The 25,551-nt window shown below is 55.9% G+C and overlaps 16 protein-coding genes across 16 annotated transcripts; 7 read left to right on the top strand and 9 right to left on the bottom strand.

The window, feature by feature from the left end:
- Positions 1–68: 68 nt before the first annotated feature.
- On the bottom strand, positions 69–1,944 carry V1518DRAFT_412297 (nuclear pore complex subunit Nro1-domain-containing protein). The gene is made up of 3 exons (XM_066903049.1): positions 1,426–1,944; positions 409–1,370; positions 69–351 (listed from the first exon to the last, which is right to left on the bottom strand). The coding sequence occupies exons 1-3, from the start codon at positions 1,658–1,660 to the stop codon at positions 208–210; spliced, it is 1,341 nt and encodes a 446-aa protein (XP_066761397.1). The 5' UTR covers positions 1,661–1,944; the 3' UTR covers positions 69–207.
- Positions 1,945–3,306, bottom strand: V1518DRAFT_412300 (uncharacterized protein). The gene has a single exon (XM_066903050.1). It carries the CDS (start codon positions 3,229–3,231, stop codon positions 2,014–2,016), a length of 1,218 nt encoding a protein of 405 aa, XP_066761398.1. The 5' UTR covers positions 3,232–3,306; the 3' UTR covers positions 1,945–2,013.
- Positions 3,307–3,649: 343 nt separating this feature from the next.
- Positions 3,650–4,992, top strand: V1518DRAFT_412304 (uncharacterized protein). Its single transcript, XM_066903051.1, has 8 exons — positions 3,650–3,784; positions 3,886–3,961; positions 4,031–4,076; positions 4,127–4,216; positions 4,272–4,329; positions 4,390–4,506; positions 4,572–4,584; positions 4,634–4,992. The coding sequence occupies exons 1-8, from the start codon at positions 3,782–3,784 to the stop codon at positions 4,792–4,794; spliced, it is 564 nt and encodes a 187-aa protein (XP_066761399.1). The 5' UTR covers positions 3,650–3,781; the 3' UTR covers positions 4,795–4,992.
- Positions 4,993–5,083: 91 nt separating this feature from the next.
- On the top strand, positions 5,084–7,784 carry V1518DRAFT_412306 (Mysoin-binding motif of peroxisomes-domain-containing protein). Its single transcript, XM_066903052.1, has 3 exons — positions 5,084–5,258; positions 5,315–5,586; positions 5,643–7,784. Exons 1-3 carry the CDS (start codon positions 5,117–5,119, stop codon positions 7,689–7,691), a joined length of 2,463 nt encoding a protein of 820 aa, XP_066761400.1. The 5' UTR covers positions 5,084–5,116; the 3' UTR covers positions 7,692–7,784.
- Positions 7,744–9,821, bottom strand: V1518DRAFT_412308 (uncharacterized protein). The gene has a single exon (XM_066903053.1). The coding sequence runs from the start codon at positions 9,695–9,697 to the stop codon at positions 8,084–8,086; it is 1,614 nt and encodes a 537-aa protein (XP_066761401.1). The 5' UTR covers positions 9,698–9,821; the 3' UTR covers positions 7,744–8,083.
- V1518DRAFT_412309 (uncharacterized protein) lies at positions 9,806–11,158 on the bottom strand. Its single transcript, XM_066903054.1, has one exon. It carries the CDS (start codon positions 11,021–11,023, stop codon positions 10,010–10,012), a length of 1,014 nt encoding a protein of 337 aa, XP_066761402.1. The 5' UTR covers positions 11,024–11,158; the 3' UTR covers positions 9,806–10,009.
- Positions 11,159–11,304: 146 nt separating this feature from the next.
- On the top strand, positions 11,305–13,254 carry V1518DRAFT_412310 (N-glycosylation protein-domain-containing protein). The gene is made up of 5 exons (XM_066903055.1): positions 11,305–12,274; positions 12,328–12,574; positions 12,626–12,745; positions 12,793–12,848; positions 12,897–13,254. Exons 1-5 carry the CDS (start codon positions 11,793–11,795, stop codon positions 13,234–13,236), a joined length of 1,245 nt encoding a protein of 414 aa, XP_066761403.1. The 5' UTR covers positions 11,305–11,792; the 3' UTR covers positions 13,237–13,254.
- A 213-nt stretch (positions 13,255–13,467) lies between these two features.
- V1518DRAFT_412316 (uncharacterized protein) lies at positions 13,468–15,100 on the top strand. Its single transcript, XM_066903056.1, has one exon. It carries the CDS (start codon positions 13,486–13,488, stop codon positions 14,911–14,913), a length of 1,428 nt encoding a protein of 475 aa, XP_066761404.1. The 5' UTR covers positions 13,468–13,485; the 3' UTR covers positions 14,914–15,100.
- A 17-nt stretch (positions 15,101–15,117) lies between these two features.
- Positions 15,118–16,231, top strand: V1518DRAFT_412318 (HotDog domain-containing protein). Its single transcript, XM_066903057.1, has 4 exons — positions 15,118–15,738; positions 15,787–15,834; positions 15,886–15,996; positions 16,054–16,231. Exons 1-4 carry the CDS (start codon positions 15,217–15,219, stop codon positions 16,180–16,182), a joined length of 810 nt encoding a protein of 269 aa, XP_066761405.1. The 5' UTR covers positions 15,118–15,216; the 3' UTR covers positions 16,183–16,231.
- Positions 16,094–17,054, bottom strand: V1518DRAFT_412320 (uncharacterized protein). Its single transcript, XM_066903058.1, has 2 exons — positions 16,400–17,054; positions 16,094–16,349 (listed from the first exon to the last, which is right to left on the bottom strand). Exons 1-2 carry the CDS (start codon positions 16,970–16,972, stop codon positions 16,233–16,235), a joined length of 690 nt encoding a protein of 229 aa, XP_066761406.1. The 5' UTR covers positions 16,973–17,054; the 3' UTR covers positions 16,094–16,232.
- A 609-nt stretch (positions 17,055–17,663) lies between these two features.
- V1518DRAFT_412323 (chromatin modification-related protein EAF7-domain-containing protein) lies at positions 17,664–19,408 on the top strand. Its single transcript, XM_066903059.1, has 2 exons — positions 17,664–17,841; positions 17,890–19,408. The coding sequence occupies exons 1-2, from the start codon at positions 17,745–17,747 to the stop codon at positions 19,335–19,337; spliced, it is 1,545 nt and encodes a 514-aa protein (XP_066761407.1). The 5' UTR covers positions 17,664–17,744; the 3' UTR covers positions 19,338–19,408.
- On the bottom strand, positions 19,338–20,166 carry V1518DRAFT_412324 (uncharacterized protein; the record flags this gene model as incomplete). Its single annotated transcript, XM_066903060.1, has 5 exons — positions 19,338–19,509; positions 19,563–19,623; positions 19,679–19,784; positions 19,841–19,939; positions 19,999–20,166. Coding segments are annotated over 5 exons (464 nt in total), but the record flags the coding sequence as incomplete, so codon positions are not given.
- Positions 20,167–21,187, bottom strand: V1518DRAFT_412327 (Alpha/Beta hydrolase protein). Its single transcript, XM_066903061.1, has 2 exons — positions 20,978–21,187; positions 20,167–20,915 (listed from the first exon to the last, which is right to left on the bottom strand). Exon 2 carries the CDS (start codon positions 20,871–20,873, stop codon positions 20,286–20,288), a length of 588 nt encoding a protein of 195 aa, XP_066761409.1. The 5' UTR covers positions 20,874–20,915; positions 20,978–21,187; the 3' UTR covers positions 20,167–20,285.
- V1518DRAFT_171395 (uncharacterized protein) lies at positions 20,609–21,922 on the bottom strand. Its single transcript, XM_066900815.1, has 2 exons — positions 20,978–21,922; positions 20,609–20,915 (listed from the first exon to the last, which is right to left on the bottom strand). Exon 1 carries the CDS (start codon positions 21,822–21,824, stop codon positions 21,087–21,089), a length of 738 nt encoding a protein of 245 aa, XP_066761410.1. The 5' UTR covers positions 21,825–21,922; the 3' UTR covers positions 20,609–20,915; positions 20,978–21,086.
- Positions 21,923–21,964: 42 nt separating this feature from the next.
- V1518DRAFT_412330 (mitochondrial 37S ribosomal protein uS4m) lies at positions 21,965–23,703 on the top strand. Its single transcript, XM_066903062.1, has 2 exons — positions 21,965–22,221; positions 22,273–23,703. Exons 1-2 carry the CDS (start codon positions 22,177–22,179, stop codon positions 23,512–23,514), a joined length of 1,287 nt encoding a protein of 428 aa, XP_066761411.1. The 5' UTR covers positions 21,965–22,176; the 3' UTR covers positions 23,515–23,703.
- V1518DRAFT_412331 (adenylate cyclase associated N terminal-domain-containing protein) lies at positions 23,517–25,501 on the bottom strand. Its single transcript, XM_066903063.1, has 3 exons — positions 25,412–25,501; positions 24,715–25,353; positions 23,517–24,665 (listed from the first exon to the last, which is right to left on the bottom strand). The coding sequence occupies exons 1-3, from the start codon at positions 25,462–25,464 to the stop codon at positions 23,732–23,734; spliced, it is 1,626 nt and encodes a 541-aa protein (XP_066761412.1). The 5' UTR covers positions 25,465–25,501; the 3' UTR covers positions 23,517–23,731.
- Between the last annotated feature and the right edge of the window lie 50 nt (positions 25,502–25,551).

A 25,551-nucleotide genomic window follows, 5' to 3' on the forward strand; every position in this document is an offset into this window, starting at 1 on the left:
AGGTGTCAGTGTGGTGTTTGGCATGTATTTGTGAATTTTTCCCATGGTGTCAATATAGATACCGTAACTAGTTATTGAACGAATGTATTTTATGTTGCATTTGCCTCATCACACAGCACCACTTACAAACTTCAGCGCGAAGAATAGGAACAAAATTATCCCGCTGATGGCCATTGCGTATTCATTAAGTTAACGCTGCGAGTTAACTTATTCCAGTTCTGCTATCAGGTGTCCAAAGTCCTCGCCGCTCATGCTTCCCGCCTTCTTAAATCTCTTGATAGCCTCGCCGTACAGGTCTTCCCGCTTCTGTTCGGATTCGAGATTTCCCAGGGAAATGAACACTTCCGCGGTCTGCAAGTGGTTAATCAGTTGTCTGGCCAATGACAGAACGAAAGACGGAATACGTACAACAACCAGGTCGTCCGCCGATTGATTCTCCTCATTGAATGTGAAATGCTCAAGCGACTTTTGAAGGTATTTCTTTGCGAGGATAACCTCCGACGGCTCAGATGGGCTGGCAGGAGCTTCCTTTAACCGTGCAGTCGTAGTTTCATCAACTGCCGCATCAATCGTCGTAGCTTCCGAAACCTCCTCTACCCTTGTTGAAATAAGATCAAGAATGTCAAAGTCCTCAGACTCGGCCTCGAGCTTTTGCTCTGCTAAGTCGACGTAAGGGTTAGACCTGGCCATGTAGAAATTGCCGAGGGCTTTGTGGATTCGCACGCTATTATTATCGTCTACCTTGAGCTCTGCGAGAAGGCGGTCCTCCATCCACTGGTAAAACTGGGGGAAACGCTCTTCGACAAAGTCAGATTCCAAGGTGAGTTCAAGGGCTTGAGAGATTCGCAAGAGCAGATATACGAGAAATTTCTTGTTCAGCACGCCAGAGATAGTTGTGCCCAGGGATTCTTCGTCGATCAGCGTGCTGTCTTCTCCGGATTCTTCTTCCGTAGATTGTTCTTTGTACAGCCGCTCGGCGGAGTCATAATCATCTAGCATCTGGCGCACCCAGTTGATGCACTGCTCGGCGTCGCCTGAGTTACGTGACAGCGCGAGCTTGTACCCGACAAGCATCACATAGCTTTCGCAGCGCAAAGCGTAGAGCTCAGCGAACTCAGGATACATTTGCAGGCCGGTGTCAGCGCGTTCGATAGAGGCGAGGAGAAAGTCCTCAGGCGTGTGTTCGGGAGCGGCCTGCGGCGCCGTGTGCTTGGATTTCTTCTTCTTCTTGCTGCCGCCCTTGGAGAATAGTGCAAGCAGCGCCAGTGCGTGCGCATAGACCTTGTGGAAGCGCGCGGGCATCGGCGCGGTCGCGTTGCGGAGGAGACGGTCACATTCGTGCACAACGCCTTGGAGGAGCTGAGGGCTATCTGAAGAACTGGTTAGCAGCTGCTCACGACGTGACATATAAACAGCCTAACATACTTCTAGCTGATTCTAAAAAGTTGGCGTGCATTGCGTAAAGCTGACCAATCTCGTCGGCGGGATCGATGTCTTCAGGTAGCGCGATGGTGGCTTCGTCTTCGAGTGTCTCGTCTGCCGCAGTCTGTGTCCTGACAGCGGGAATAGTGCTTTCGGATGCGCTAGCGGTATCCTTGTCGTCGAGCTTTTTCCGCTTGGTCGAGCGAGCGAGGCCCGTTGGCTTTCGTTTCGTGCTCATTGCTGGAGGGGTTGTGGAGGTGTTGTGCGTGAAGCTGGGAAAGAAGACGAAAAAGTCGAATGTTCACGGACGTCGGCGATGCCGTTCGATGTCCGCATGCTCGCTTCACTGCGAGTTGCCAACACTTTCTTCGGGCCCCTTTCTTCGTGATGGATGCAATGTTCAGTCGACTTCTGTTGCTTGCACTGAGGTTGTTCTAAACGAGTCCATTACGACTCGCTTTGCTGTATTCTCGCCGGGCAGTTAATCCCCTCTTCGCCCGTTCTTCTTTCCCCCCTCCCCTAATAAACTGCAGATAATCTACATTTAGAACTACGTAGCGAATCAAATACAAAAGATAACAAACATGCAGCTTAACCACGCGGTTTCCTTCTTGTGTATCGGCCCATCTCATTTATCTGGGAGTGCATCTTCGCATCAGTGCTCAAAATGCTGTCATCTAACCTCGCTAGTCGTTCGTTCTGCTCATCCAACACGTTGCCCACAGCGCCAGCGATGCCGCGTAGTTGGCCAGCTCGCACGTTAAGCCCGTCCAGAGCCTGGCTGATGGTCTGCTCGTCCTCCTCGTCTTCTGAATCTGCCTCAAACGTGTAAATGTTGTTGGCTCGTGACTTTGGAGCGCTGGGCTTCGAGACAGGCTGGCCATATTTATCAAAAGCCTCCTGAGTAGCCGCATCCTCTGCACGTTGTTTATCGGCAACCATGTCTTTGCGGGAGTACGCGTTTCTCGTGGCCTGTTCGCGATTTCGGTTCTTGGATGACATTGGGTTCTCGATGTGAGGCATGAACAGAGGACGATTCGCGACTTTGAGATTGTACAGCTCTTTGTCAGTTTGCTGCAGCTTCACGTCGGTGTCTGCGACGGAGAACTCTGCCGACGTCAGGCGCTGGCCCTGCTGGTTCAGCTTCCCCAGAACGCGCAAGCCAGTGTCGATAGCTTGGTCCGCGAGGTTTGTTGCATTGCCGGCGGTTGCGATGGTCTGCTTGTTGACTTCCTTGATCGCCTGCTTTGTCCTTCTGACGAAAGTTTCTTCGTCCTCCTCCTCCTCGTTGTACTGCCCATACGCACACTGTTTATCACCGTAGACCGACGGCGCTCGATCACCTGTCCGTGCCATACGCTCCTGCTCGGTTTCCATAATCGATGGGTCATAGTTCTCTGAGTGCTCGCCTGAAAAGCCATACAGATTGGGGCTCGGGGCACGCTGCTGCTGGACCTGCTGTGTCCGCCCTTGTTGGCCGAACAGCTCGTCTCTGGCGCGGGAGTTTTGCTGTGCATAAGGGTTGTACGTGTCGGCGGCGGGCGTGTACGGGTTGCGTGCTTGCTGTGGAGACGACGAAGTTGCGTAAGGGTTTGGCGAAGGTGAGCGTGCGGCCTTGGGAGGTTGTGGACTGAGATATCCCTTGTCGTCGGCGTATGTGTTGCCAGTGTACGCACCGTCCGAGTATGGATTGTACGCCGGCACGGAATTCGAGGAGGAGTACGAGGGCGCGGGCGAGGCGGACTGCTGGCGCGAAGGCCGGTCGTCAGCCCTTGGCTTGGGTGACTTTGAGCGGAAGAGCTTGTTCATGGCAGGGGAGGGGTGGTGGAGGAGAGAGAATAGGAAGGCGGTGAAGGGGAAGGCGGAGAGTTTATAAGAGCGTACGTCCCGCACGGCTCGGAGTGACTGCGCCGCCCGTCGCAGAGCATTTACTACCGCTTTGAGGCGTATACATTTCTTCTTCACAAAGTATGAAGATTATGCATACAATGGAGGTTGAGAATTGTTTTTACCGCCCACATAGTCGCAGAATATGGTTGCTGTTGCGCCATGTTTATATCACAATCATCGCGGCGGCTCCATCCACAGCCACCGCACCACACAACCCATACTGCTTCATGTACAGGGTCGTAGAAAACAACACACATGTCTTCTTAATAACCCATAGTTTCTAATCAGTCAGTACACTCTCATTATGGTCGTCGCACCCATGCAGAAGCCGTGGTTCGTCGACTAGAGGGTGCAGCAAAACTCTAAAACCGACGCAGCACTACGCCGCCGCCTCTCGCTCAACTTCCCGTCCATCACTACAGCTTTGGCCGCCGTAAGTCGCCCGTACGATTGCGCTTAGAATTCCACAATGGTATGTCTTTTCTGTCAATCTCTTGCGGTTTTATCTATGTGTGCCAGGTGCCATCACTCCTACTGCTACTAATGAAACACGCGCGTTGCGCGTGCCTCTAGCCGGACCTCAGCGGATACCAGTTCTCCCTCTCGTCGCACCCAGTTGCGCTTGGCTTCTTTCTTGGATTTCGACTGGGTGAGTGCCGCTCTGTTGGGGTTTGCACTGTGCTTTGCCAAAACAACTCTCGGCTGACGCGATTTGTAGCTGCGCTGTTGACCTATATCTTTGGCCTCATCTTCACCGACAATTTGTATGTGACTCTTGTTCCTCATCGAAGAATTAATGGCTGACCATACGCAGTGTCCTCATTTTCATAATTGTCATTCTCCTCCTCGCAGCCGACTTTTGGAACGTCAAGAACGTCACTGGTCGCCTTCTCGTCGGGCTGCGGTATGACTGAGCACGCATATACTTACACGTTGTTCAATCACTGACTTAGAAATAGGTGGTGGAATGAAGCCTCGTCAAATGGTGACAGCATCTGGGTGTTTGAGAGCGCCGACGTGAGTTTACCGCGTGCTTGTCTGCGTGAATATCGATTCAGATGGTAATTACGGTTATAGCCTACCCGTCAGATCAATGCGACCGACTCAAAGTTCTTCTGGACGGTGCTGTACTGCACCCCCGTGTTCTGGGGTCTGCTTGCCTTCCTCGCGATCCTCAAGTTTGAGCTTGTCTGGGTGAGTAATTTTCGTTTACCACGTGTAGCACGTCTCTAACCTGATACCTTTTGGTCTTCGCATAGCTCTCTCTTGTTGGCAAGTTTCCTCTACTCTTGTTATTCTGCGGGCTGCTAACAGTACCTAGTCATCGCTGTGATCCTCTCCTCCACAAACGCCATGGCCTTCACTCGCTGCGACAGATTCGGGAAGGCCAGTGGCATCGCCAATAGTGTGTTCGCGCGCTCGTCGCGGGGCATTTTCCAACGCGTCGCCGGCACCTTTGCCTCGCGCATCTACAGCGGCTAGATGTGGAGTCAGCGAGAAACATACTACCGTATATAAGACAAATTACTGCAGCGCCTAGTTGTGTATGAAATGCCGCAACAGACTGTAGCTATATCATGAATTACACACTCCACACGCAACGCGTTTGCAAATGCGATATAACAAAGAATGAGATCATCCAAAACAGAGAGAAGGGCAAATAGAGTGCCGTCAGGTGTACATGTGCTATGCCGGAAGCAGCTTAGCGTCTATGTGTAGAGATGAACTTCTAGATCGTGGCTCTAAACCTTAAATTCGCTGCGTAGAACGCGGCGTAAACAAACATCGCGTTTTCCAGGCATCCATGTCGCCCTGCTCCTCCTCCGCACACGTCTCCACTGGCTGTCTATTGCTAGCCCCCTCCAGCGAAGCACCGCGTGCCGCCGTGGCCATGAGCGCGGAACAGGTCGTCGACGCCGGCTCGCCGTTCGCAGAATATCTGTCATGTAAGGCTCTTCTCTGTGCTGCTCAGCCCACGACATCGCTTACACTGCGCCTGTAGCTATTGGCGAGAATGTGCACAACAACAGCACACCCACGAGCACCACTCGCCGTCGCCGGTTATTCTCGTCCAAAACCTTTCCCCTTGCCGAGATCGTCAATTCTGCGACTCGAGACTCCGCCACCACCTTTACCCTCCCCCCCGGCGGATCCTCGTCGAATGGCAAGCGCAAGCCCACGGTGTTGCGACGCGGTACGAAGGAGGAGCTACGACCACTTGTGCTTGGTGACGAGAAGGCGATGCGGCGATCGCGGTTTAGATTGCTGTTTACGGTACGGCAGATTGTATGTTTGGCACGTGAACATGAACTTGACTGATCGATCGATAGGAACCGTTGCGGAAGAGACTCGGGCATAAAGAGAACTCGCACTTCCTCGAATGTTTCCGATACATCCTTGTCACCTCACAACTCCTAAGCGACGCCGTCTGCGTGTCCTCTACTTACCGCTCACCTGCTACTGCACCACCGCCGCCACCTCCTCCCCATACTCCTCCCTCACGCACATTTGGCGATAAATTCCATCTCAACGGCACCGGCATTGTTCCAGGTGGCGTGCGCTTCTGGGTAGGCAGTGGCGGCTGCGTCGTCGTAGTCGCCGTGCTGCTTTCGTGGTTCCTACGCTCGGACACTTGTCGCGGTGGGTCGCGATACAAGGCCGTCATCAGCCTCATGTTGGTTTCGATTGTACTGCTCTTTTTCCATGCGCATACGTGGCGCAAAAGGATGCGCACGACGCGGCAGATCGCGGTTGATAGCGCGGTGGATTTCATTGACAGCAATCGTGCTTTCGATATGACCACTGCACGCACGATCGGGATTATCCAAGAAGTTGAGTTTTTGTCCAAAGGATTTAGCATCCCTGGATTCAATATTCGATACGCGACCCCGGACAAACAACCAGCAGCGCACCACGGCAAGCGGTGGCAGATGACGGCTGCGGAACGCAGTTGCGAGATGCTGCGGCGACAGGTGCAGGCGACGCTGGAGTCTGGCTTGGCGCTGCATACGCAGTCGGTTGGACGATTATCGAAGATGTGTAACCGTTCCGATTTGCAGAAGTATTTCGATATCTACGATTTGAATTGTGATCCGGACACCCCAGAACGACAACCGGACGAGACTCCGGGTTGCGGAGACTCTGTCGAATCCCCGGCCACCGATAAGGCGTATTCAGTATGGGACCTCAAACTCCAGCTGCGTCAGTTTCATGACACGCGTCGCAAGCTCTTATGCTGCCTTCTCGCCACCAATGCACTTGGTGACTCTACCGACTGCGACAAATGGAATACAGTCGTGCATGAGCTGCGCACGCTATCGATTGTCGCCAAGGCAGGCACTAATACCCTCGACGCGCTGCTGGATGGGGATAAAGGCGTACAGGAGCTCGTGCAGTCGTATACGCGGCGACAGCAGAAGACGGCGGAAGACGCGACGATGGAGGGCATGGAACGGAGTAGTCGGAATCAACACAGCATCTGTTCGACCTCACCCACACTACGTCAACAATCTCCGAACAAATGGGGACCGTATATGCAAGCTGTGGCAAACATGTCAGCCATGGTTCGCAATATTGACGCGAAGATGTACACCCTGCGCGCAGACTCTGCGCGTCTTGACAAACTTGACCAACGCCGTCGCGGCGCGGCCAACGGTGGCAGCGGGATTGATGAGATGCTAATGATGACACCGACACCGAATAATAATGCCCTACTTCGACGCGCGAATACCGTTACCGACGCGATATTGAGCAGCAGCGGCGGCAGCACCGCTGCGGAGGTGCAGACCTCTGAGGAGGTTTTGCGACAGTATACGGCGTTGGGAGCGGATATCCAGAACCTGTTACAAGAATGGAAGTCTGGCAAAACCAAATTCTTAGACACCATCTCCTCCTCGTTGCGCACTAACGCAGAGTACGAACATCTTCAACGCCACTCCTTTCACCGCGCCGCGTCACCGTCCCCGCGCCTCTCGTCCGTCTCCTCCGCATCCCCTTCACCGTCCTCCTCGCCTAGCATTTCCTCACCGGATAGCCTCGTCTCTGGGAGCACATTTGATAATGGCTCCAATGCAAGCACACCCGTCTGGGGCGCAGCGGCGGGTGTTACTCCTCACTGCGTGCTTTACGATACCGACGACTACGAGAACGATGAGGACGATGAAGGTTACATCGTCCGTGGCGAGAAAGCGTACACGAACGTTGCTCCCACGGATGATGATGACGATAACTATGACGGTATGGTTACGAACAAGTTACTTCTCGAAGCGGCAGCGCGTGGTGTACCGGTCTCACGGGAGGCAAAGTCAAAGATGGTCGAATCCATCGCCGCAATGCTCGTGCGGCACCAACACCACACGCTCGCCTCCGACCGCGACTAGTGCTTTACTACTATTAACACACACACGGTTGAGCATATCCTTAGACATATAGTTTAGTGAATCAAATGCCGGGTCATTCATTTCGTGTCTAAATTCCATGCGGTCGTGTAAACAACCCGCATGCGTATGTACAGCAACGAACAAAACACACACACACCCACAAAACGGTAGCAAATCATTTGAACAAACAACATCCCAACCCAATAACAACCAAACCCGTCCGTTTCGTGATTTCTAAAACCGGGAAGACTTAAAAACGAGAAGAACACCGGTAAACACAATATTCCCAAAGTCCAATGCAAGACAACAAGCCGCCCAAGGTCCTCACAAATGCAAGCAAATAAAAAAAGCACGTCCAATAAATACAAGTGGTAGTCAGGAAATCAGCTAATCTAGCGGATACGGGCGAGCCGAGACGTGTTGAGATGCACGCCAATCTCGACTTCTTGCGTCTTCTTATTGAGCTTGTCGATGCGCTTGTTTTGCGAATCAATCTCGTTACCGATCGACTTTGCCATGAGGTTGAGCCGACCGGTAGCATTGTTAATGTCATCCAGCGCGGTGTCGATGTCGCGCTCCACCTCAAAGTCCTCCTCGTCTGGTTCAAACTGATACCGCGACGCCTGCGCGAGGTCTGCACGCTGCTTGGCCATCTGTTCGCGATATTTTGCCTCGGTGGCGCTGAGCTGTCGTCGGCGCTCGCCGGGCGCGTTACCCATCGCCTGCGCGATGCGCTGCTGCGCGTTGTAATGCACGCGTCTGTCGTCGGCGCGTTGTTCCTGCTGCTGCTGGAAGTTATCGCGAATTTTTTGTTCTTGCTCTTGCATGCGCCGACGGGAATTGAACGGGTTCGCGACATGCACGGCGAACATGGAGCGGTTGAGGGTTTTGAGTTCGCGCGCGTAGTCTTCCGCAAGGTGTGTCTGGTTCTCGGTGACTGCGATCGCGCTCTCCGCTGCGGACAGGCGGTCGCCTTGCTCGCCCAGCATGCCGAGTGTACGCAGCCCGGACGCCTCGGCGAGCTCCGCGTACCGCCGCGCGTTCTGTGCAGCGGAGAGCGACTCCTTCTTGACATACTTGATCTGGTCCTTCATCGCCTGCACGTCCTGATCTTCGTCAATCTGGGACTGGTCGTGCAAACCGCCGTATGTGGTCTGCTGCTGCTTGCCGTTTCTGGTGATCTGCTCCTGTGGCGCATAGCGAAGCTGGCGCTCTTCCTCGGTCTCCATGATCGAGGGATCGTAGTTCTCTGTTTCTGGTGGCAGATTCGGCGGCATTTTTTGTTGTGGTGGCTGTCGCTTAGAAGAGGGTAGCCGCAGACGCGAGGAGAGGCCCTGAAACAATTCGCTGCGGTTCGGGTCTGCGGTCATTACGGAAACGGTGTCGGCTCTGTCGTCGTTGACTGAGGTAGCATAAGGGTTACCGTTTGCCGGTAGCGGTGGCGGGACGGTGCCGGTGCGAGCTGTGCTGACGGATGCAGAGGAATATGCAGCAGATGGGTTCATTTTGTACGGCGAGTACTGTTGGGAGTCGTCGGAGTGTGAGGCGTGGTGGGATGGCGCCGGGGAGCCGGAGCGGCTCGCGCCGTAGAGCGCGGGCGCGGAGGTGCTCGGCGAGACGCGGTCGTAGGCTGACTTTGAACGCGACGGCGGAGCGTAGGGATTGTATGCCTCACCGTCGTGGCCGCCGGCGGGGGACTCGTAGGGATTGGCGGCGAGCATCGGGGCTGAAGAGGCGGACGACTCCTGCTGGGTGTCGGGCAGACCGAAGAACTCGGCGTCGCTGACGTAGTTGTCCGGGGCGGGCGTAAACTTTGACTGCGCACGAACGGCATGGACAGGGACGGAGTTGTAGGCAGAGTTGCCAATCGCATAGGGATTGTAGTTCTGGTAGACAGTTGGCTCACGGCTTTTGAGATAGGGATTGTGGTTCTCGGCGGCGTAGTCGTCATCCTCCTTCTTGAGCTTGAGTGGATCCTTTTTGGACTTCTTCTTGATGAGCCTCATTGCTGTGGAAGTGAAGGGGGGTCGGTGGGGGTGTTGGGAAGAGGAGGGGCGGCGGTGATGAGGAGTGGGAATAGAAGGGGAAGACGGAAACGCAGCAGATTTGTGTAGAGGCGATTTGCCACAGAGCCCTAACCCTCTCAAATCTAAGAGCTCGTCACGTGCGGCTGAATATTACATTTCATGACGCGTCGATCGTCTTGTCGCGACGCGTCCGTCGTGTCATATCGCGTCATAGACGTGAAAAATGGAGGGATATGTGAGCATTTGTCATGATATGTACTACTGTACTCTGCCGGCCCGCGGCATTGCGCATCAGCGTATTCGCGCTAGTCGGGCCGTGTTCAGGTGCACATCGACCTCGATATCACGTGTGTCCCGGTCTATCCGAGCCAGACGACAATTCTGCTGTTCCACCTCCGCGCTCATCGCTTTCGCAATGGCGTTCAACCGCGCCGTGGCCGCGGCGATGCTGTCGAGCCGCTCGTCCAGGACTAGTTCATTATGGAAGTCTTCGGTATCAGGCTCAAAGAGGAATCGCGAGCGTTCTGCTAGCTCGGCGCGGTTCCGCAACATTTGCTCACGATACCTGCGTTCCGTATCGGTGGCTTGCCGTCGTCGTCCGTCGCTGCTGAGCGCCTCCGCAGCGCGTGCCCGCGCGTCGTATTGCTGCCTCCGCGTCGCGTCCTGCACGTCCCTCTGCTGCCTGAAATTCGTCCGGATAGCCTGCTCGCGCTCCATCAAACGCCGCCGCGAGCTGAACGGGTTCACGACATGTATCGCAAACATGGACCGGTTCAGCGTCTTCAGCGTCTCCGTCTCCTCATGCGCGATTCTGGAGTTATTCGCTGTGATGGCGAGCGAGAGCTCGACGGCGCTGACGCGCTCAGATTGCTCGCCGAGCGCGCGGAGTGTGCGGCGGCCCGAGGCTTCTGCGTCTTCTGCGTAGTGTAGTGCGGTGCCGGCGGAGTGGATACTCTGTTTGGTGGTGTATCTGATCTGATCTTTGATGGCCTGTGTTTCGAGGTCTTCGGTGTAGCCTTCTTCTGCGACTGTCTGCATCGGTTGCGGTGACGATCGTAGCGCATCAGCTGTGGTAGCTGTCTGTGGAATTTGTCTTGAAGCGCGCTCGTTCTCCGTGAACATGATGGAGGGGTCGTAGTCTGGTGCGTACACCAGCTGCTGTTGTAGCAGGGCCGACCGTCTCGATTCTTCAAGATGTGCAGAGTCGTTCCGCCACCGCCGTAAACCTGAGGCTCCTCTTGTGTCCTCATTTGAGTGTAATAGGCCGCCACTGCTCTCTGGGGTTCCCGTCTGGAGGTGTGCCATCGTGCAAGTCGCAATCTGTGCTCCGTACAACTCCTCGCAGAAGCAACGCGAACTACATTCACAGGGCACACATCTATATTTATTACGTGACAGCCCCTCAGCGACGCCGTACAGGAACACGGCGGGAGGCAGTGCGGGCGGCTGACCGGAGTGAACGTCCCCGCGATGCGCCGCGGATTATATTTATCGCGGTGACGTCAGTGACCTGCGCATGGGGTTAGGGCAGCGATGCACCGCCGGCCACGGCAAGCGCCGACTCCGCCACGGCGAGCACGGTTTGCCCGGCAGGCACAGAAGGCATGAGACAAGGAACGCACGTGTGAATAATTTGAACGTAGAAGATGGTGCCTAACGCTGGCGCGGTGCTGAGCGTGTATAGAGAACGGTGTCGAATGCCGGTGCGGAGAAGTCGAGTGGCCGCAGTGAAGAGCTCCCTTGCTTCAGCCCAAACAGTGCCAGTCCACGGTCCTCGTGATCGCTGCGGACAGCAGACGCTCAAACTGCAGATGATCGCGACGATAGGCGCCTTCAGCGATTGCGCAGCATCAATCTGGCCACTTCTTCCACCGGCTAATGTCTACTTACCGCAAATTGCGCCGCGACGTTAGTTGAGCCGCGCGATGGTCGCACGCCCATGTTCATCCCGAGCACCTCCGCCGCGCCATACTCTCCTCTCCCCGCAGTCAGCCAGCTGTAGCCCATCCCTTCTGTCCTCCGCACCCTGCACGCCTCTTAGTTTCTCGCGTACTCATCGGCTTCCAGCTTCTGCATGGCGCGACCCCGTCCTGCCACTGCTGCCGGTGCTCCTGTGCACGGCCGGTCGTCTCGCGAAAGCACCAGCGGCGGCACTCGCATCGACACCTCAGCGCGTCTTGCCGCCGGTAGTGTGAATGGCACACGGACACCATCTCATTGGCAACAGCCGCCACCAGCAGCAGCATACAGCGCGCCTCCGCCACTTCCCTCAGCGACTGCGACTTCATCGTCCGCGAGTATGTTCGGTAATCCGCGGCCGTACGCACGACGTAGAGACCCGCTTCTCGATGCGAATACCGACACAGAATACGTGCAATCGAGCGACTACACAGATGATGAGGGCGGGATTTCTGACGCGGTCATTGACTCTGACGACGGCTTGCGGGGACCTGCAGATAACACGCACGGCACTACCAGTCGGCGGCAGCAGCTGCGCGAGCACCAAGAGGTGTTTAGGCTTTTCCTTCAGCACCAGCGCGATCAGCTCATGACACAGTATGCGCACTTCTTCTATTGGCGCAGACGTTATCGCTGACCGCATCTCGCAGACTTACACAGACAGTGCCATACCCACTATTTACCGATTACTCCATACCCCAGGACGGCAGAGTGCCTCCTCCCACACCACCACAACCATCACAACTAGGGACTGCGCTATCCAGCAATGACCTGAGCGCAAGTACGCCCGCCTCACGATTGGCTTCCTCGCGCTCGAGTCCTGTGCCGGTCGTCAGCGAACGAAGTCTCAAGGGGCTCATTGGACCCGCTCGCCGTTTAGCCCATGTCATTTGCAAGGTACGTGAGCAGTATCCAAGCATTAGTGGGACTGACGGCCAACTGTCGCAGGCATTGTCGCTACCCCCCGGAGTATACGGAGCGTGGATGTGTCTTAGGGAGGCCTGGAAGGCGCAACATGAGAATAATGACTCTGCCCGGTCAATTGAGCTCATGTTGGCGGCCCTATGGGTTAGTACTGTTGTTGCAAAGCGTGACCACAATGCTGATAGACTTAGGGCGGTGTGTCTGCATATCTATCATTCGCGTTCATCGACGGACTTATGCTACGATGGTAACTACATCTGTCGTAGTCGTTTTCAACGCAAACTGACATCTACAGGCTCGTGATGTACTCCTCGCCTGGCACGATTGTGCGCCTGCTCTCAATCAACACCCTCATGGCGGCCCTGACGCGCATCATCCTCTCCATCTTCGCCGCGGACCCCGTGCACCTCCTCCCGACATGGATCCTGATCGCATGTATTCTCACCGCGGCGTATGCGATCCAAAGCTTCGTCACGAGCAACATCGCGATCGAACCGCGCACGCGCCGCGTTGACCTGTACCATATCGCCGTCTTCGCGGTGGTGCCGGTCGGGCTGGCAAGTTTCATCACACTGATGGGATTGATCCGCAGTCTGATGATCATCCGCAGCGGCGACCATGTAACACTAGAGTAATACGATCATTTGGCTACTATATGGAGTGGAGATCAGGAGAGAGCTGCGCCACACGAAATCATCCGAGTGGCGTGGCAGCAGCCTAGATCACGTGCGTGGCGGTGCCCGGAGCGAAATGCGTAGAAGCTTCTCGCGATGCGCCACGGGGCACGCCGCGCGTGGCGGCGTGGCGCGGAGTGTGGCTGTCCCATGATATATGATTACGCGCCGGCTCCTTCGTTATCGTCATCATATCCAACACCAACCACCATGGAGAATTCCAACAATTCGAACGACCTGCCAGGAGCGGACGCGCAGCCTGTTCCACAACAGCAGCAGCAGCCGCCGCGGCTTGGCCTACACATGCCTGGCCTCGTTTTTTTCAATTATGGCTTCACCTTCCCCACGAACTCGACAATCCCGAACAACAACGGTGGCGATGGCACACCTGATGGTACTAGCACTCCTAATGTCGGCGCCGACAACGCAGGCAATGGCACTGCGAACATGGGCGGGGTTAACCCCAATGTGCGCCAGCTCAACAACTTCTTCATCTACACGATCCCCGCGGCGGTGCCGAATCCGAACGATCCGATGAACCTATATGGCTTCAGCGAGCCGCCGAAGCCACATGCAGCAAAGTCAGCGATCGAGGCGCTACAGAGGGTCGACGTGAGCACGATCCCGGAGTCGGACCGCACTTGTCCGATCTGCTACGAGGCGTATTACCAGCCAGACAAGCAGCAGCCTGCGACGCCTCCACCTTCGATGCCTGTGGAGAGGGTGGTCGCATCGGTGGCGAATGATGAGGAAACCGCACAAAAGCAACCTACGCTCGCACTCGAGAACGTAGAAACAACGTCTACCTCTGCCACGTCAAAGAGATCAGAAACGCCACCGTCTGACCACGACCACGTTCCTCTGCGCATGCCATGCGGCCACATATTTGGTCAAGATTGTCTCAAGGAATGGCTGCAGTCCTCTACAACATGTCCCCTCTGCCGGACGGCGATTGCAGCCGAGCCGGAGGAGCCGCGACCGACAAATGGAGGCAGCGTGCCTCAGACATTTATCAATGAGGCATTGCCGTTCTTCTTTGCGCCGCTCGTGAGCCTGTTTGGCATGCCAGGTGCGGCTACGCCTACTGCGGTTGATCAGTCTGGTGTGACGACAGCTGCCGCCACACCTGCACCTGCCGCTACGCCTGCGCCTGTCGCTCCCCCTGCACCTGCCGCTACGCCTGCACCACTTCTCGCGGCGGTATCAACAACTTCAGTACCAACACCGGCTCAAGACCCCCCATCCCGTGTGGTGGCATCGGCTACATTCGCACAGCGTCACCATCCATACTCCCGTCCCTCCGCCGCCTCCTCATCCGCACAAATATCGCCGGCACAATCAACCGAATCACTCTCGCAAGTCCTCGCGCGACCGGACCTCGAATGCAGTTCCGCACCCATGGGCCTGTGCGAGCACAGTGGACGATTCATCTCGCTTGCCTGTGGGCACGGATACCACGAGGACTGCTTGCGCACAGCGATGCGGTCGCACGGTGATGCGGCGGTACCTGAGCTCACCCACGCGGCTGCGCACGAAGCGGTGATGGCGACGACCGAGGCGGCAGAGACGGCAGCGTCGATGTTGAGACGAGATGTGTGGTGCATGCGCTGCAGACGGTATCGCGATATCAGTCTGTAACCGACTACCGCTAAAGACATCGTGAAGACACATTCATTAGAGGCCCTATACAAGGGATTGATTGTATATTATTTGTTTGCTTGATTTTGGAATTGCGTTGGGATATATTGCATAATAGGGGATTTTAGCATGAACGGATGTAATATATGAAAAAATAGTGTATAAATAGTGAACTAATTCCAGAGGGGCTCACCATAATGCGGGGGAGGGGCCAGTGGCCTCGGCTGCGGCGGCTTTCCCCCGCACACTCACCCCTTCACACTTCACGGTGTTTATCACCTCTTCTCCACAATCCACACTGCGATGTCCCCGCGCAGCATTGCCTGCTCCAGCCTCTGCGTCCGCCGCCTCGCATTGCCGTTGCCGCGGACAACAGTATGGACGCGCAGCATTACGACCACAGCGCCGCGGCCGAACGTGGTCACCCCGTTCCTGGATCTGCCGACCCTCTCCATTGCGGCAACCTCGCTCGTGACAGGCGCTGCACTCGCGTACCGCTTCTCCGCTGCTGACTTGCTGGGATTATTTCAGGAGAAACTGCCCACTCCCGGAACGCCGGAGGCGACCGAGTTCACGGCCAAAATCGAGCGGCAGCTTCAGGACTCTGTACTTGTGAACGAGTTCCGTGCGAATCCAGATTATGTCGAGCATAGGATGTGGACGTCGTTGCCAAAGGAGTATACTGATCAGGCTTTACTATCGGGGACGTTACGAGGCCCGGGCATGTTTGCGGTGCCGGGGATTGTGTTTGTGAATGCGAAGGACATGAAGGTTGTCTCGTTTGTGCACTGCGGGAGTAAACTGTGCGGGTTTCCGGGGATTGTGGTATGTGTCGCGTGAGACTGGCTACGAGAGGTGCTAACGTGTTTGCAGCACGGAGGGATGATTGCTGCGCTTCTGGACGAGTCCCTTGCCCGCGCCGTAAGTGACGCGAGAGAGAGAGGCGATATGGTCTGCTAATGCCATGTACAGGCCATTCTGCCGCTGCCACACCACGCCGCAGTAACGGCGAACCTGACGGTCAACTATCGGTCGCCGAGCTTCGCAAACCAGATCATCCAGATAGAAACGCACGTCACAGAGGTATGTCCTACGCCTTACAATGAAATAACTCTCGATACTGACGCCTGGCGTGTGCAGTTCGCGGATAGAAAGTCGCTGGTAGAAGGCAAGGTAGTCAGCTCGCACGGACACCTGCTTGCAGAGGCATCTGCCGTGTTCGTGGTGCCAAAGAAGTACAAGCTGAAGGGGTCGCTGGCGAACATGTAACGGCTACCAAATTGATTAGATTAAAGAACATAGATGTGTAGTTTACAAGGTTACTCGGCCACGTATTTCTTCTTAGCCCAGTTGATGAAGGAGGGAACGTCTTCCGCGATGATGGCGGGGACGGAGAAGTCCTGGATCCATTTTGGTATGCTGCCACCACCGTCGCTCTGCATTTGTCAGCGGTGAGCGCACACTCACATATAAACAAAAGACTCACCACCAGTGCGACGGTCCACTGAACAGATCCGTCAGGCAGCTCGGAGACAAACTCAACGGAGGAGTACCCGCCCTGGACGTACTCCGGCTTGGCGGGCTGCTTTGCGGGCACAGAGATCACAAAGAACTCGTTCACATGCGGATCCGGCTGCGTCGCGAGCACCCATGTCGGCAGCTCACGCTTCTTGAGTGGGAATGGCATCTTATAAATCGGCAGAATCCCACGCCATAGCCCGGCCGGCCCGTCGGCCGACAGCGGCTTGAATTCGGTGAAGCTCTCAAACGTCTCAATGTACTCCACCTCGTTGTCACAGTGGTTGTCGCACAAACCGGCTTTGAACCAGTCGTACGGCACGTCACGGTGGATCGATCGTCGCGCAAACCACTTCTCACTGTATAATGTACGTGCGTAGGTCTGTACCTCTATTCCCGGAGCGGGCGTGAACAGCTTGCCCTTGCGCCAGGTGTCGTCGAGATCCGACACTATAGCGCGCGCCAGCGCGATAGCCGTCGCGGGGGGGGCCAACGCCGACTCGGACTTGCCGCGCAGGTCGAAGACAAAGTCTGCAGACATGGCGAGGGCGAGACAGGCGGCGAAGGCGGGAGGGCTGGAGGGCGGAACGGGGGGAAGGCGACCAACAGCGGACGCGGAAGAGTGTGCTGCCCGGAAACGGCAGCCCGCCGCACGCGGCGCATATATCTTCCCTTCCTCGGTTCCTCTTTGCTCTTCTCTTCATAGCGCTCCTAGCCAAGCACGTCGCGGGATCTTTACGAGCCAGTCGCAGTTGCGATCGCGCGGTCGTCCCGCACACTACACGCGTGGCGGCGCGCGGCTTTGATGAGCGCGCTTTCGCTGCATCGAGTCTGCTGCAAATAGGACGCGCTGGGCGTACGCCGCAGTATAACGCGTGCGCGGACGGTGATTGGTCTATACGAACTGGCAGGCCGCTATGTGTCGCTCAGTTGCTTTCGGCATCTTCGCGTCTGTTGTGCGTGTTGATCAACTGCTGCTTCGTGTCGTGCTCGCGGCGGAAACCGTTCAGCAAGATCGCAGGCCGTCGGAGGGCGGCAGAATCAATGCCAATCAAGTCTGTCGACGGCCGGCACAAAAGCCATACAGGGCCGACTTCCGCATGCGCGCACTAGGATGTCTGGTAGTATTCATGGCTCTTACAGCTCAGAACCGTAGAATGTATTGCACTGGTGAATGGTGTGTATCAGAAACAGAGCGCGATGTGAGACCACGAAACGCTACGCCGTGTCGCGTCGAGCTTCCTCGTCAAAGGTCTCGGCACGGTCCCCCTCCAAGCTCCATCACCACCAATAGCCCCTCCATCTCCTCCACCATGGGACCAGTCAAAGAAGACAGTGTACCGCCAGACCAATGGAGCATCGAGCAAGAAACCGCGCTGTTCAAAGCGATCTGCCGCTTCAAGCCCGTCGGTGCGTGTCCCTCGAATCGCCTGCAACCCGCCAGACTAACCCCCACAGGCGTGAGCAGGCACTTCCTCATGGTCTGCATTTGCCAGATGGTCAACAACTCCAACGTGCAAGGTCCGTATATGTCAGTGAAGAGTATCTGGGATAAGCTCGAGACGCTGTACGACCTCGACGGGCTTGAAGAGCTCGAGGAGACGACGGAAGAGTCCTCGTCGCGGCAGGAGAGCGAGCGCGACGAGGAAACGGGCGAAGAGGGAGATTTTAAGAGGGACGGCAGACGCGACAAAGATATAGCAGCGAGAGAAGAAGGGTGGAAAGAGGAGAACGGACCGCCATCGTCGCCGCCTGCTGCCGTGCCGCGTATGACTCGACACCGCGCTGAAATTGAACAACAGCAACAACAAAAAAAACAACAACACGATGCAGAAACCCACCCTGACGCTGAATCAGAGCTCGTTCCCAAGCTCGAGCCTGCCGACGATATCAATGGCTCCGATACAGCACTCACCGACGACGACCGCGACGCCATCCGTCGACGGATTCTCGCGCAGCAACCCATGAAACTCAAATCCGAGTTCTCACTTCCATGGGACGACTATGGCGAGCTGCAACTCGAACACGCCGCCGCGAATGATAGCCAGGCCACGTCTCCTGCGCATCCCGTCAGCACGCCTCCTGCGACGGGACCGTCGCCGCTGGCAGCGCCCATACAATTCCAGCAACCACCGCTACAACAGCACCCAGCACAACAACACACTCCGGCGCCGGAGGCAGTATTGTCGCCGGGCACAATCACACTCGCTCCCGTTGTTGCTATGACCACCACTTCCACAGCCGCCACTAGTACCACCACCACCTCCTCTGTTGTTCCCGCGACAACCACTGCCGCGGCAAGCGCAAAGCGCACGCGCGAGCAAAGTCTCGACGACGAAGACGACATAGCACTCTCTGAGCCCGAGGAGCGTCTCAGCTCCGAAGACGACGAAGAAGAACCACCGACTACCCGCGCCGCCGCGACGCGGCAGAAACGCAAAGCATACCCCGCCACAGACAAAGCTAAACCTATCGCTGCCACTACCCCCCGCGCGCGACGCAACGCTCGCACCTCCGCACCCGTCGTGAAAGCCCGCGCAGTAGGTGCGGCTTCAAAGCGCGCGAAGACAAAACATCACTCTTCCTCGGATGAGGGAGATGAAGAAACCGGTGCTGTAACGAACGACGAAGACGCTGAGAAGAGCGAGGATGACCATGACAACGAGGAGGTGCAGGACGAAGACGAGGATGACGATCAAAGCGTCGCAGAGCTCTCCAGCGATGGCGGAGGCATGGCGGCTACCATTACCCGTCGGAGTGCGTCGCGAACGCGGAAACCTCACGCCGCGGCGGCGTCTACTGCTGCTGCTACCGCCGCTGCGACTGTGCGCAAGAAGGGGGCTGTTGCTGGTGCCGCAAACACACGAAGCGCGACGCGACGCAGCACACGTAATGGCAAACGGTAATTTAAATACTGCAAATGATGTACCATATATTTCTCTGTAATACTAGAAATTACATATATAATATTGCCAATATAAAGAAAAAAATAAAATTTGTACACAACGTGATCACTCAAGGGTGTGATCACCTGCCAGGTTAGCGAGTTTAGTTGATGCCCAACAACTCAACCTCGAACTAGATTAAGTTAGTCTATCATATGCTAAAATGTGCGTGTGTGGTATACGTACGATCAAGGTGGCATTTGGCGGGATCAAGCCGGGGAAACCACGCGGGCCGTAGGCGTAGTCGCTGCGCATCTTGTTAGCTTGACTACTCCATCGAAGCATCACTTCACTATACGCACCCGGTGATCTTGAGCACAGCCTTCTCACCGACAGAGAGCTGCGGAACGCCCTCGTCCCAGCCGCGGATGACCTGGCCGACGCCGATTTTGGTCTGGAATGGCTTGCCTGTTTACGTATCAGTCCGCTGAACGACCCCAAACGGTAATCGTGTGAATACGCACCGCGGTCGCGGGAAGAGTCGAACTTCTTTCCGTTCTCAAGCGTGCCAACATAGTGAATCTTAACAGTGTCGCCAGCTTTGGGGAACGTCTTGCCGTCGCCTGTGATCAGTCAGCAATCCCAGATCGCTGAGCTCCAAAGTAAAGCAACACCAACGCACCGGGGGTGATCGGAGTGATAGTGACGCCCATTTTTGCGGATGTAGACGAGAAGGATCTGCGGGAAAGAAGGGATGCGCGGGCAACTGCGATGCGGGCAGACATTGAGTGAGACAAGGGTTGCGCGCAGAAAAAGATCGCGATGTGAGTCGAGGGTTTGGCGGCCATCACACCGCCTCTGCTGCGATGAACTCATCGCTACCTCATAAAACTAGCATCTACTCTGTATACATCTAGTCAATGAACATCTGGCATACCATAGCTATGTAAAACTGCGCCTTCTCGTATGCTACACAAACTCCCACTGCACGCAATCAGTGCACCCGTGCTTGCGCACGCATTTCGGCACCTCCTCATACTTCATGATCACCTCGTCCATCACTGTTTGGATCGAGTGGTACAGAATTGACATTGTCGTGTCGTTGTCCTTCACCACGTCGTACACACACTCGTGGCCAGCATGGCACGCCGTTTCAAGCGCGTACCCGCCGAACCCGCATACGCTCGTCTTGCCGGTGCATTTGCCCATGAACACCGGATCTGCGGTGTTGCCGACATGGTACAGCAAGCTATCCCCCAGAATATGGTGTTTGGCAAGCCCTAGCCTCGCGGATGCAAGTTTATCACCAGGGCTCTCGAAGGCGACGCCAGGTATATGCTTCGTCTGCGCCACGAAGCTCGCGATCGCCCCGCCCAGAGAGTGGCCAGTCACCCAGATGTTCCATCCCGGAAATAACTCTTTTGCGGCGTGCTCGTACAGCATAATCGCAGCTTTGTAGTACAACGTGTCCCCGCGGAGTTCGCTCTTAATGCACCGCGAAGAACATTGGTACTCGTCGTCGACCGCGCAGTCGCACACCGGCTCTGCGAGAACCATGCCACTTTTGCGGCCGCAGCAGCAGGAGAACAGAAGATTGTCCTAAATACAGTAAAGGTTAACACAATCAAGTAAATGCTATAGCACCACAGACGGATTTGAACATTAATCCTGTCATTCACCACAGTGCTGTTATCACTGCCCCGCTTCTTCCTGCGCGCAATCTTCGTGGTCGTGCCTTTGAACGCGATTACAGCGATCGACCGCGAGTTATCAACATAAATGTATCCCCGTAAGCCGTCCGAGTCCCATCCGAACGGTACATCCTAGAGCGTTAGCGTCACAAAACTTGCAACAGGCGGATAACTGCGGTACTTTTCTCCATCGCCGTTTGAACAACGAGTTTCCCATCAACCCATCCGGACTATACGCGCTCTCAGACATATATGCCAGGGCATATACCGTGCTCTTGCACGTCATATCTGGCATCCGTCGCCGCGCGAGATTTCTGTGAGACCGTCCAAACTCTCTTGACTGCTCCCCACTTCCAAGCGCCAATTCCTCCGTCGGGGCGTCCGCGACCTCACCAGTATCGTTATAGTCTACTGTACGCAGGTACAAATGATCATCAGAATTTTTGGGAAAATTAATGCTTGCCATCGAGATGTAGTCGCTCTCGATCCACGCCTGTCGCTTGCGGTGCTCGACCTCCTCGCTTGTCCCGACGAGCGTAGTGTCTTCGAACAGCGGCACCGGTACAGTGAACGCGTAGCGCGGACGCAATCGGAAGTAATTATAGTCGTAGTAGAACCCTGCGTCGCGTGTAGGCGACGGGCGTCCTGTCTCTTGCGCAGCAGCGACAGCAGTGATAGCAGCAATATCAGGATCAGACGCGTGGCCGACAAAGTACAGTCCCAGAAATATAACGCTGACGGCAGCGGTCAGAGTCAGCGCGCGCTCAAACAGTAGACAGAGCACGTCTACGACCCTGCCATAACGTCCCAGCGGCATCTTAATTGCGTTGGTCGTGTGGAGAGTGCTCCAGTATCGAGTCGCGAAATGGCGACGATGAGTGTCAGCTTCAAGGGACCCGTACCGAACACCTGCAGCTTCTTTGAAAAATTCTGGACTCGGAACAACGACAATTTACCACTCAGTTTCCCCGCGTTCTCGACGCAACGGGTTGGCATACTCAAAGAGAACAGTCTAGCAGAGGAGACTGCCACAGTTCTCCGAGGAATCAACCGCAAACAGGTGTTTTGGTTGTGCGCGCGACAGCTATTCCCAGCGGCTCGGCAAGTCGGACCTCACATCCGTCATATCTACCTCGTGATTCTTTATACCCGTCTGATACACGTACACTATGCCGAAGAAGCCTTCAGTTCCGCTGCGGTCGCTAGTGCGAGGGGTATGTTGTTCTGTGATGTGCGGCCGTGTGACAATCTACTGACCTCCAAAGCTCGTCCGCTCGTCGTGGCATAAGCAGAACTTCTACAACATCTTCAAAAAGGCCACCCCGTTCACGCTTTCCCTCAAGGATTTCGCCAAGCGGTGGCGCTCGAAGAAGGAGACCCGCGCGTACCATGGCGACCACCTCACCGAGCGGCAATGGCAGGGCATCTTCTCGCCGACCCTCTCCGCGGTGTCCCACATCAAGGAACACAACAGCACCGAGGCGCTCTCCGACGAGCGCGAGGAAGTCCCGCTCGCAATGCAGCTTTACGCTCCACTTGAGCGACGCCTTGACACCGCGCTCTTCCGCGCTATGTTCGCAAGCAGCCCGAAGCAGGCGCGGCAATACATCACAACCGGCAAGGTCAGAGTCAACGGCGAGAAGATGAAGCACGCGTTCTACCCGCTGCGCCCCGGCGACGTGTTTTCTGTCGACCCGGAGTGCGTCATGCGGGCACTCGGTCGCCAGAAGCCAACAACCGCTAAATCGGAGGAGATCGACGCGAAGCAGATCGAGCTCTTTGAGCAGTTCCTCGCGCGATGCCGCGAGAACCCGGAGGAGATGTTCCGCGAGAAGTTCCAGCCCATCAGTGTCGACGGTAAGTACCATCCCGAGCGACTCCATCGGCAGGTGCGGCAGATGGCGGCCGCACGCGTGCAGGAGCAGATCGCAGGGATTGATTCAGAGGAGTTCGACAAGACCGAGTACATTGAGGAAGCACAGACTGAGCTTGACATGTTGCGTACGAAATACGAGGAAGATCCCGAGGCCCGACTCTCCGAAGATAAATCGCTCGACGAATCGATCAAGCAGGCTCTTGCACTAAAAGTTAAGGCGGGCGACAGCAAGCACAAGGATCTTATCGCCAAGATGGTGCAGAGCAAGCTGGATGGCAAGAAGGACGAGCTGCGCGAGCTCTACCGCTCCTTCAGTGGCCCATCCACAGTCTACAGCCCGACGTGGTACTACGCCTACCTTGAAGAATACTGTGGCTCGAAACTTCCTTGGCAACAAGGCGCGTACGGCTTGCAGGAGCCGGATAAGTCCTACTTCACTCCGTGGACTCCGCGGACCTTCCTCGCTCCGTTCGCAATCTTGCCTGCGCACATCGAGATCTCCTTCAAGACCTGCACCGCCGTCTACATGCGTGACCCTGTCATCCGCCGCGGTCACTCTGAAATCCTCTCGCCGCTTCCTCTCGAACTCCACGAGGGTGCATACAAGTTCTACGTGCGAAGAAGAAAGTAGACGACGCTACCACACCACGAACTCTGTTATATACTCGACCAATCTACTCGCGCGGTTTCGCGCTCTTTTGTACATAACGACATAATTTTTTAACAATCATCATCAGTGTTAGAGTAGTATGTGTTTATACATGTTATGCAAAAAGCGACTAAATAAAATAATACTCATTTGTCAATGCGTTGTCAAAAAGTGAGAACGAGTCCATGAAGATGAAAACTCAACCAGCGTACTCGACGACCGCGGTGACCAACTTGCCGTTCTTGATCGTGTGCATGAGCTGCTCAGGCACAGGCTGCTCCTTAAAATCACCCTCATCAGTCTCATCAGGGATGTTCACGTTCAAGCCACTCGACTTGGATGTGTAAATTTCAGCCTGCAGCGACGACTTGCTTAGGTAGATCTGGCCATTGTCACACTGGTCGATGGAGATGGTTGGCAGCGTGCCGGTGACCTGCAGGCCAAAGTTCTTGGACTTGATGAGGTCGACGCTTGCGACGAGGTCCTGCACGAGCAACCCGGTGCCCTCGCACTCGTTCATCGTGACCGTGTTGAACTTGTTCTGGATTTGTACCGTGCAGTTCTTGCACCGGTGGATGAACACGCCGTGGTTGAGCTCAGCCTCGATGATGATCTCGTGGTTGTTTTCGTAGTTCTCGACAATCCACTTTGTGCCCTCGAGCTCCATGCGCGGCGGCTTTTTAGTCTTCAAATTCTGTGGCTTGGTCGGCGGCGACGGCTGCTTTGACTTCGTCGATGCCGCAGCAATCGGCTCCTGCGCGCGGAGCGCAGGATTCTTGTGCGTCATCTGGCTCTTGTCGACCTTCTTCAGCCCCGCAGTGACGCTCTCGCCCTTGTTGATCTCGGCAAACACAGCTCCAAGGCCACCCGCAGGCGCAGCGGGCTCTTTTGCGACTTGGAAAACCGACGCAGGTGGTGGTGGCGGCGGAGGTGGTGGTGGAGGACCACCGGCTCCGGGAGCGGGCGGCGCGGCGGGGACTGCGGCCGGGGCCGAGGCCTCTTCGAGCACCTTGACGACATCCTCGCCCACCGGGTTCCAGGTCGGTCCAGTGGTATGGTACTTCTTGATGTAGCCCTGAAGCGCGGTGAGAATTGCAAGCAGCCCTTGCGCCCACTCGACATGTTTTCGGTCACTTGGAAACGGTTAGTGAGCTGGCACGATAAAAGAAGCAAAGTACTTACACGTCTCTGTATTCCTTCAATACGCGATTCGAATAGAACATGGCTGAGTCCTTTATCTCGCCAACAAAGGGAACTGGCGCGGGCTCCTGGCCTATCCAAAATAGCGCCGACACACCCTCGCTGATTGTCGAGAGATGGTTAAAGAACTTGGACTTGCGGTTTCCTTCTCGTATGGACTGGATCGCCTCGACCTTGGACGTGATCGGCTTGAACAAATCCATGTACACCGGTGCGCCGGTAGTAGGCTTCTTGGACTTGGAAACCACCAACAAGAAATCGCGCTCAGCCGTGAAGGCGTCGGCGAGAAGACTAGCTTCCTCCGACACTGAAGGGTCGATCTCTTTGCTTCGCGCGGCAAACGGCTTCACGAATTCCTCGATCAACGCATCGAAGTCGACGACGAACGGCGGCAGCGGCGGGGCTTCCTCTTCGACGGACTCCGACACGGCGGGCACAAGGGCAGGTGCGGGCGCAGACGCGACGACGACCGGAACCGCGACAGGCGCAGCGACGGCCGGAGTCGGCACTGGCGTTGGCGCGGTCGAGATCTCTGAGGATGCGGTGGTAGTTGTGGTGTTATGAAGCGCCTGGGCTTGGAAGACGGTAAGGTCTTCGAGGCGGGAGGTCGCGGCCTCGAGACTGCGGAACGAATCAGAGCGCGCAATTCGCATGGATCAGAAAAAATTGGTGTACACACCGCTTCATGAGCGTTACGAGGTTGTACCCAGGGATGTTTGTGATATCGGTCATGGCGGCGGATTGCGATCAGTGGCGGACGAAGTCGATGATGCGCCGGCTCTGACGAGTTCGCGGACGCGTCGAAGCAGCAGGCCACAG

Source organism: Limtongia smithiae (genome assembly GCF_038497785.1).
Source record: "Limtongia smithiae strain NRRL Y-17922 unplaced genomic scaffold V1518scaffold_2, whole genome shotgun sequence".
NCBI classification, from domain to species: domain Eukaryota; kingdom Fungi; phylum Ascomycota; class Lipomycetes; order Lipomycetales; family Lipomycetaceae; genus Limtongia; species Limtongia smithiae.

Excerpts from the sequence above, each read along its gene's own strand:
- V1518DRAFT_412297 (XM_066903049.1), bottom strand. The coding sequence starts at position 1,660 with ATGAGCACGAAACGAAAGCCAACGGGCCTCGCTCGCTCGACCAAGCGG. Across the intron at positions 1,371-1,425 it reads CTTTTTAGAATCAGCTAGAA|ATAGCCCTCAGCTCCTCCAA; the intron begins GTATGTTAGGCT and ends CCAGTTCTTCAG. Across the intron at positions 352-408 it reads CGGCGGACGACCTGGTTGTT|ACCGCGGAAGTGTTCATTTC; the intron begins GTACGTATTCCG and ends AACCACTTGCAG.
- V1518DRAFT_412300 (XM_066903050.1), bottom strand. The coding sequence starts at position 3,231 with ATGAACAAGCTCTTCCGCTCAAAGTCACCCAAGCCAAGGGCTGACGAC.
- V1518DRAFT_412304 (XM_066903051.1), top strand. Across the intron at positions 4,217-4,271 it reads CGCCTTCTCGTCGGGCTGCG|GTGGTGGAATGAAGCCTCGT; the intron begins GTATGACTGAGC and ends ACTTAGAAATAG. Across the intron at positions 4,330-4,389 it reads GGGTGTTTGAGAGCGCCGAC|CCTACCCGTCAGATCAATGC; the intron begins GTGAGTTTACCG and ends TTACGGTTATAG.
- V1518DRAFT_412306 (XM_066903052.1), top strand. The coding sequence starts at position 5,117 with ATGTCGCCCTGCTCCTCCTCCGCACACGTCTCCACTGGCTGTCTATTG. Across the intron at positions 5,259-5,314 it reads GTTCGCAGAATATCTGTCAT|CTATTGGCGAGAATGTGCAC; the intron begins GTAAGGCTCTTC and ends CTGCGCCTGTAG. Across the intron at positions 5,587-5,642 it reads GGTTTAGATTGCTGTTTACG|GAACCGTTGCGGAAGAGACT; the intron begins GTACGGCAGATT and ends ATCGATCGATAG.
- V1518DRAFT_412308 (XM_066903053.1), bottom strand. The coding sequence starts at position 9,697 with ATGAGGCTCATCAAGAAGAAGTCCAAAAAGGATCCACTCAAGCTCAAG.
- V1518DRAFT_412309 (XM_066903054.1), bottom strand. The coding sequence starts at position 11,023 with ATGGCACACCTCCAGACGGGAACCCCAGAGAGCAGTGGCGGCCTATTA.
- V1518DRAFT_412310 (XM_066903055.1), top strand. The coding sequence starts at position 11,793 with ATGGCGCGACCCCGTCCTGCCACTGCTGCCGGTGCTCCTGTGCACGGC. Across the intron at positions 12,275-12,327 it reads CGCGATCAGCTCATGACACA|ACTTACACAGACAGTGCCAT; the intron begins GTATGCGCACTT and ends CGCATCTCGCAG. Across the intron at positions 12,575-12,625 it reads TAGCCCATGTCATTTGCAAG|GCATTGTCGCTACCCCCCGG; the intron begins GTACGTGAGCAG and ends CAACTGTCGCAG.
- V1518DRAFT_412316 (XM_066903056.1), top strand. The coding sequence starts at position 13,486 with ATGGAGAATTCCAACAATTCGAACGACCTGCCAGGAGCGGACGCGCAG.
- V1518DRAFT_412318 (XM_066903057.1), top strand. The coding sequence starts at position 15,217 with ATGTCCCCGCGCAGCATTGCCTGCTCCAGCCTCTGCGTCCGCCGCCTC. Across the intron at positions 15,835-15,885 it reads ACGAGTCCCTTGCCCGCGCC|GCCATTCTGCCGCTGCCACA; the intron begins GTAAGTGACGCG and ends TGCCATGTACAG. Across the intron at positions 15,997-16,053 it reads TAGAAACGCACGTCACAGAG|TTCGCGGATAGAAAGTCGCT; the intron begins GTATGTCCTACG and ends TGGCGTGTGCAG.
- V1518DRAFT_412320 (XM_066903058.1), bottom strand. The coding sequence starts at position 16,972 with ATGTCTGCAGACTTTGTCTTCGACCTGCGCGGCAAGTCCGAGTCGGCG. Across the intron at positions 16,350-16,399 it reads AGTGGACCGTCGCACTGGTG|AGCGACGGTGGTGGCAGCAT; the intron begins GTGAGTCTTTTG and ends TGACAAATGCAG.
- V1518DRAFT_412323 (XM_066903059.1), top strand. The coding sequence starts at position 17,745 with ATGGGACCAGTCAAAGAAGACAGTGTACCGCCAGACCAATGGAGCATC. Across the intron at positions 17,842-17,889 it reads CTGCCGCTTCAAGCCCGTCG|GCGTGAGCAGGCACTTCCTC; the intron begins GTGCGTGTCCCT and ends TAACCCCCACAG.
- V1518DRAFT_412327 (XM_066903061.1), bottom strand. The coding sequence starts at position 20,873 with ATGGTTCTCGCAGAGCCGGTGTGCGACTGCGCGGTCGACGACGAGTAC.
- V1518DRAFT_171395 (XM_066900815.1), bottom strand. The coding sequence starts at position 21,824 with ATGCCGCTGGGACGTTATGGCAGGGTCGTAGACGTGCTCTGTCTACTG.
- V1518DRAFT_412330 (XM_066903062.1), top strand. The coding sequence starts at position 22,177 with ATGCCGAAGAAGCCTTCAGTTCCGCTGCGGTCGCTAGTGCGAGGG. Across the intron at positions 22,222-22,272 it reads TGCGGTCGCTAGTGCGAGGG|CTCGTCCGCTCGTCGTGGCA; the intron begins GTATGTTGTTCT and ends TGACCTCCAAAG.
- V1518DRAFT_412331 (XM_066903063.1), bottom strand. The coding sequence starts at position 25,464 with ATGACCGATATCACAAACATCCCTGGGTACAACCTCGTAACGCTCATG. Across the intron at positions 25,354-25,411 it reads CTCGTAACGCTCATGAAGCG|TCTCGAGGCCGCGACCTCCC; the intron begins GTGTGTACACCA and ends TTCGTTCCGCAG. Across the intron at positions 24,666-24,714 it reads TTGAAGGAATACAGAGACGT|TGACCGAAAACATGTCGAGT; the intron begins GTAAGTACTTTG and ends ACCGTTTCCAAG.